This window comes from Anolis carolinensis, chromosome 2, assembly GCF_035594765.1.
Source record: "Anolis carolinensis isolate JA03-04 chromosome 2, rAnoCar3.1.pri, whole genome shotgun sequence".
Taxonomy (NCBI): domain Eukaryota; kingdom Metazoa; phylum Chordata; class Lepidosauria; order Squamata; family Dactyloidae; genus Anolis; species Anolis carolinensis.
Window position 1 is genome coordinate 278,900,818 of NC_085842.1, and position 7,434 is coordinate 278,908,251.

Here is a 7,434-nt window from a genome sequence, read left to right on the forward strand (position 1 = left end):
AAATCACTATAGAGGTGATGCAAAATAAGGCATCATTGATCTATAGCGATTGAAGAAATGCTGACTTTCATATATCTGAATCTACCAAGATATACTAGTGAGTTAAAATACTATATTTAGGGATGAAATACAGTGATTCATAAGTGAACAATACATATATCATATCATTGTCCATATATAGCTGTTCACCTACTTATTTGCTGGTTGACAGGTATTAGCCAGCATGAGGTAGAAAGATTTGTTTGACAAGGAAGACATCATTTCCAAATTTTCTTTCTGGCATGTATTGTATATGTAAAAAGAAATGCCTCATAATCTGTAATAATTTTTTTTCTGGGAAATAGGTAAAAGTATGCATCTTTTCTATCCACAATGACATGTTTCAGCTTGCACCATTGGACCCCCTTATTATCTTCATTCATTCCATCAAGCTTCTCAGTAGGGTGACACAACCAGCTCCAGTAAAGCCATAATAGAAGGCACAATTTAAAGCATATGGGCCTTGGATTTCTGGGAGTTGAAGTCCAAAACACCTGCAGGGCTGAAGATCCTAGATCCTATAGCACAGTGGTTCTCAACCTGTGGGTCCACAGGTTTTTAGCCTACAATTCCCAGAAATCCCAGCCAGTTTGCCAGCTGTTAGGATTTCTGGGAGTTGAAGGCCAAAACATCTGGAGACCCACAGGTTGAGAACCACTGCATAGCAGAGCAGTTCCTGACTCTTTCTTCAGTAGAACTTTCTCTTCCTTCTCACTCCACAAGTCCTTTGCATCACCTGAAAGCTAGCTCTGGGGGACATAGAAGAAAAAAGGTCTTACTTGTTATCTTTTTTTTCTTTTTCTTTTAATTAGTGCTTTTCTACCATTGTGAAAAATAGACGTAGTGACAATGAGACAGACAAGACTATATGTTGTATGACGACCGAACAGAAGTTGTGCCGACACAAGTGACATATGAAGTAAAAAAAATAAAATAAAATAAAATAAAAATAAAAAATAAAAATAAAACAATAAAAGGAAAGGGGAAGAGAGAGGGGAGAGGAAAGTAATAATATGAGGAAAAAATAATCATAATAAAAATGATAATAGTAGTCATAAGAGAGAAAGAAAAAAGAAAGAAAAAAGAAAGAGAGAGAGGGAGAGAGAGAGAGAGAGAGAGAGAGAGATAAGTAAGAGCGGGTTACCTAAGAAGTCCTATGAATGGATACATATGCACGTTAATATATACATGTCTATATGTAAACTTGGTGTAGAGAAGTTATGTGTAAAACAGAGATTATTGATATGATTTTATTTATTTGTTTGTTAAAGAAAAAAAGAGTTATATATTAGCAAGGAAAAGCCTAGCATGGAAACTAGCTGGAAGCAGCATTTGGTAGGTTGCCATGGTAACACAGCTTCCCTTGGGAGAAAAGGGGCGTGGCTAAGATGACAGTTGGAGCATATTCCCTTTTAAAAAGTTGAGTTGCTGTGAGGGTTTTAAAAAGGAGTGGCTGTTAGTGTGATGACTCATGGGCCATGTAGTCCCGTTCCCGGCACTGTTGAGACAGATGAAGAGGAAAACTTAGGTTTCCCACCGTTTCAGCCAGAATTGGAGCTTTTTCAGCCAGAATTGGAGCCCTTGCACCTGCAGGAGATTTGCCTTCCAGAAGTCTGCCAAACAAGCCTTGAGCCGAAATCTCCCCCATTTTCTCGCCGTGATTATTATAAACAACAGAAAGGCGCTCAGGAGGCGTCTCGCAGGAGCGCTAGGATCGCTGCCAGGCATTCAGCTGATTAAGCCTGCTTCCCATGGGAAACTTTAGGGAGTCATGCATCTGGACACAGAGAATGGCTTTCGGTTCTGGTTCCCCAGAGAAATGTTCTTTGGCGGGGAAACGAGACCCTATTTAGGTGTTTTGCCCACGTAGGAACCTTGCGGAGTCAATTCGTCAGCTTCGGGAGTAGGTTGTGTGTGGACTACGCTACTCCCGCGTCCAAGCCCTTGTTCCCGTTTCCAGCCTTGCCTTGCTTCCCAGGACCTTGTCTTGCTCCACGGACCTTGCCTTGCTTCCCGGACCTCGCCACGTATTTACCACGGATCCTGTTCTTGCTCCTCGTTTCTTGTTGCTTTGAATTAAGCCTAGTGTTCCAAGAATCAAGTTTACTTCCTAGCCTTGCTTAAGTTTCATGGACTAAAGGACCTTGTCATCTCCCCTCACTTTGCTTGGCAAAGTGAGTGTTTCGGTTACTGGATTACAACTTTGGACCTTAATATTTCATATTGGACATTGTTTCTTTGGTCTAATTTTGACCTTTCCTGAAAGGTCTACTTCTGGACTATTTTCTACACTTGTTTTTATTAACTTTATATACTCCTACAATAAAGATATTAGATAGATTCTGGCCTCTGTGTATGGTTATTGGTGCTCTGCAGCCTGGGTCTTGACAGTTAGGGGTTTGAGAAGAAGAGTTGCGGTTAGGTTTTGGAAAGATTAGGAGCTGGGGAAATCAGCTAAGGACGGCAGCTTATGGTCACTCAGGGGAAAGGCTGGGAATATAAGCTGACCGGGGGAGTTTAGTATACTGTGTTGAAGAGAAGTTATTTAAGAAATATCCATTCAAGAAAGACTACATTGTAACTTAAGATCCGGAACGTTTACTGATTGAAACCATACGCTTATGTACCAAAAATAAACTTGAATTTTGTAATTGTTCATAAAGACAAGTCTCCTTGCCTCTCTGTAAGCCTGTTACCTCACGTTGGTGGCAGTTACCGTACCTATCTATATAAGTTACCGTACTTTCCTATATAAGTTACCATCTTTACTCATTTAAACCCAATCAATTCCGTTATCCTTCCTTATCCACTAAATCATCCCTGTCATACATTCACACATCCTCCATCCCTCCCTCTCACACGCACACACATCTCCTGAATTGGAGGCAGCAGTGGGATTTAAGACAAAGATTTCCCCTGCCTGAGTTGAGTACCACAAATTGGGCTCTCTTCAATTGGTGGCAGCGGTGGGATCAAAAGGATTCCATCCCTGTCACCTCAGTCCTCTTCAATTGGTGCCAAGCGGTGGGATACGTTTAACATCTCAAACTAAGTGCCTTAAGACCACATAGGAAGAAATCGTGAGGTAAAAGTTAAGAAGAATGGCTACCAGACTACAAAAGAAATTAGCAGGAGAGGCTAGTGAATACCAAGGAGATAGTTCGGACTCTGAGCAAACCCCTGAGACAAGGGAAACCCTTAAATATAAAATTGAATTGAGAAAATTAGAATTGGAGGATAAACAAAGAGAAAGAGAAAGAGAAAGAGAAAGGGAGGATAAGCAAAGAGAAAGAGAAAGGGAGGATAAGCAAAGAGAGAGAGAATGGGAGGAAAAACGATGGGAACAAGAGAAGGAATTGAAAATAGTGCAGCTAGAGAAGGATAAGGAAATAGAACTGAGACGATTGGAATTGGAAAAAGAGAAATTGGCACTGTCTCAACCACACATTATTAACCAAGAAGGGAATGGTAGGACTGAAGCGTCTGATCTACTTCTGAAGAGATTCCCAAAGTTTAATAAAGATGATGATGTGGAAAAGTTTTTGATTTCTTTTGAGAGGTGCTGCAGAGATTTTGAAATTGATGAGGGAAAATGGATGCTTTATTTAAGACCCCAGATTTGCGGTAAATTGTTAGAAATATATGGTGATGTACCTGAAGAGTTACACCGAGATTATAACTTCTTTAAAAAAAAGGTACAACAGAAATTGCAACTCACACCTGAATTTTATCGTTTAAAATTCAGATCCCTGAGGAAAGAAAAGGCCCAGAGCTTCTCAGAAGTAGCCTCAAAACAAGCCCAATTATTTGATAGTTGGCTCAGAACCTCAGAAGTGGAAAATTTTCAACAGCTGAGGGAATTAATTAAGTTGGAACAACTGTTTCAATTAGTGCCCTCAGATTATCGGTGGTTAGTTCAAGACAGAAAGCCATCAACTGCCAATGAAGCGACTTCAATGACAGACCAATTAATCACTCTGAGGGAAGGATTTAGGAAAGATGAGGAACTAAGTGAGAGAAGGCAGAATAAACCGCCATTTTACAATTATCAAACACACACACAATACAAAAAGACGCCTGCCATAGAAAACACCGCCTACAGGAGGCCTGAGGTAATTAATCAGACCAAACCTGAGGTAAAAGCAAGGTGCTATCAGTGTGGGAAGTCTGATCATCTAAAATACCAATGTCCTCTTTTAAGAAGAGATAAAACATCCTTCTTCATGAATAAAGAACCTAAAGAAAACACTACTAAGAGTGATACTAAGTTGCTGAGCAATACTGAGACTGTCCCTAAGGAGAAACAATGTTTATGTATTTTATCCGATGATTTTTCTGAAGATTATTTTGAGCCTATCACTATTGTGAACCAACAAAAACAAGGTTGGAGGGATACAGGATCCCAGGTGTGTGTTATCCACCCAAAATCGGTACCTCAGAAATATCAAAAGCCCACCTCTGAGATAAATCTAAAGGGTTTGGGACCAGCTGTACCAGCTGAGGTAGTATCTCTCCCAATTGAATACAATGGATGGAAAGGGATCTGGGACTTTGCAATTAGTTCAGATATCCCTCATGAATGTTTAATTGGCAATGACCTAGCTAGACAAGTTAAGAACTGGAAAAAGTTGTGTGAGGAGAAGGAAAATTACAACAGAAGCCCTATTCAGGAAGCAGTGTGCTTACCTATTCAGCCAGAATCTGAATAGGGTCCAGAATCCAGTTCCGCCATGATCGAAATTGTTAGTAAAACAGGGGGAGCGCAAGAAATTAAACAAGCTCAGGAGGAAGATGAATCCCTGAAGCCTTTGTTTAAGCAAGCTGAAAGTTTACCAGATTCAGCAGAAGAACTACCCAATAAATTTGTCACAAAAGATGGTGTGCTTTACAGAGAAAGCAAAAGTTTGAAATCAGAAGAAAGGTCAGAAATACATAGTCAGAGTTTCACTGAAATTGAAAGGCAAGCGCAGGTGGCTGAGAAACTGAAGGAGCAACAGGCAGAGCGGTTGGGCATGGGCTTGGTGTCCAGGAGCTCTATTTCTCACTCTGTCCTCTCTGAGATGCAAGTGATAGAACAAGAAACGCCAGTGACTACAAAGTCCACACGGTCCCAGCTAGATTTCTTTGAAGACATCGGAAGCTTCACATCTGGACCACCAAAGTACAAAGATAATCCTTTTTCATTAGGCGATGCCTTCAGCTCACAGTGGGAGACAGACAACTCCTCTTGGGGGATGGACAAAGGGGAAGAGGAGGCAGACATTGCCATCTCCAGCATCCGGCCTATTGGTGACAGACCCATTAACAGAAGAGAGACAGAGAGCAAGATATCAGTAGTGGAGTCCAATGAAGCTCAGCAGAAGTTTGCAGGGGCCAAAGTCATCTCATCTGATATGTTCTTTGGACGGGAAGCTGATACAGTTCCAGTGGCTGAATATTTGACCGATCTTCAGTCAACAATGAGAGTGGCAAGAGACATCGCACAAGAACATCTAGCTGTAGCCCAGCAGAGACAGAAGAGCTACTATGACAGGTCAGCCAAACCAAGAAGCAAGCGGAGGTTATTTTTCGATGGAGAGAGTGGTAAAGACCCTGACGTGATGGGGATTGGTAGTTTTAACCATCAACAGTTTACTTTCAAGATTCTACAAAAATGCTTGGACTGTTTCGCAGGACTTCTTAAATGACTCTTGGAAGTTTCGCAAAAAGACATTTTGGGACAGAGAGACTTCATTGTGTTGCTGAGAAGGACGAGTGTAATTGTCCCCAACAACATGTTAATCTCTGGAATGCTCCGCAGAGTGAAACATCGATGAACTGTGCCAGGTGGCATGAGGAAGATCCCTGTGGAATGTGCTGAGTATCAGAAGATGTTTAGTCCAGTGTATAAATAAAGACTTGGGGAATAACCCTGAATGAAAATTAAACTGTTACAAATATGATTTATGGAAAATGTATTTTTAAAATGTCTTTTGATTTGAGGTTGTGAATCTTAACAATGGGAAAGATGACCAATACGTTTATGGTTTGTATGTTGAATGGTGACAATGTCATAACTGTATGGTAAGATATGGACATGTTATGTGTATATGCAACAGTGAAGGTTTGTATTTTATGATTTATGTATTGTATCTAACTTTGTGTTTTATTTCAGGAATACTGTTATATATGTATATATGTATGTACTAATTATTTTTGCCATTCTAGGCATAGAAAAGGCAAAAATAATCTTTCTAAGGGGGGAGGTGTAGAGAAGTTATGTGTAAAACAGAGATTATTGATATGATTTTATTTGTTTGTTAAAGAAAAAAAGAGTTATATATTAGCAAGGAAAAGCCTAGCATGGAAACTAGCTGGAAGCAGCATTTGGTAGGTTGCCATGGTAACACAGCTTCCCTTGGGAGAAAAGGGGCGTGGCTAAGATGACAGTTGGAGCATATTCCCTTTTAAAAAGTTGAGTTGCTGTGAGGGTTTAAAAAAGGAGTGGCTGTTAGGGGTTTGAGAAGAAGAGTTGCGGTTAGGTTTTGGAAAGATTAGGAGCTGGGGAAATCAGCTAAGGACGGCAGCTTATGGTCACTCAGGGGAAAGGCTGGGAATATAAGCTGACCGGGGGAGTTTAGTATACTGTGTTGAAGAGAAGTTATTTAAGAAATATCCATTCAAGAAAGACTACATTGTAACTTAAGATCCGGAACGTTTACTGATTGAAACCATACGCTTATGTACCAAAAATAAACTTGAATTTTGTAATTGTTCATAAAGACAAGTCTCCTTGCCTCTCTGTAAGCCTGTTACCTCACGTTGGTGGCAGTTACCGTACCTATCTATATAAGTTACCGTACTTTCCTATATAAGTTACCATCTTTACTCATTTAAACCCAATCAATTCTGTTATCCTTCCTTATCCACTAAATCATCCCTGTCATACATTCACACATCCTCCATCCCTCCCTCTCACACGCGCACACATCTCCTGAATTGGAGGCAGCAGTGGGATTTAAGACAAAGATTTCCCCTGCCTGAGTTGAGTACCACAAATTGGGCTCTCTTCAATTGGTGGCAACGGTGGGATCAAAAGGATTCAATCCCTGTCACCTCAGTCCTCCTCACTTGGGTATTTATATATGCATCCATATCACATTGTAAACAGTAACACAAACACAACCTCAAACCCTTTGTGTGAACATAAAGGTTGACTTCCATCTAATGCCCCACGTCTTTATCTGTTTAGGCATCCTAGGGTAATCATGTACTTGTTGCCCTGGTACCATTTACTCCCCCCCCCCCCATTAAAATATTTATATGATTTTCCAGGAATTTAGATCAATATCTTGACCTTCTCTTTTTTAAAGTAACTTTTAATTTGTTCCCAATTTGTTTGCTTTTTTGGTCTGC

At 40.4% G+C, this 7,434-nt stretch overlaps 1 protein-coding gene across 1 annotated transcript; it reads left to right on the plus strand.

Annotated features, from left to right (window-relative positions):
• Positions 1-4,762: 4,762 nt before the first annotated feature.
• LOC134296706 (ADP-ribosylation factor GTPase-activating protein 2-like) lies at positions 4,763-6,821 on the plus strand. Its single transcript, XM_062972251.1, has one exon. The coding sequence runs from the start codon at positions 4,770-4,772 to the stop codon at positions 5,724-5,726; it is 957 nt and encodes a 318-aa protein (XP_062828321.1). The 5' UTR covers positions 4,763-4,769; the 3' UTR covers positions 5,727-6,821.
• Positions 6,822-7,434: the final 613 nt, after the last annotated feature.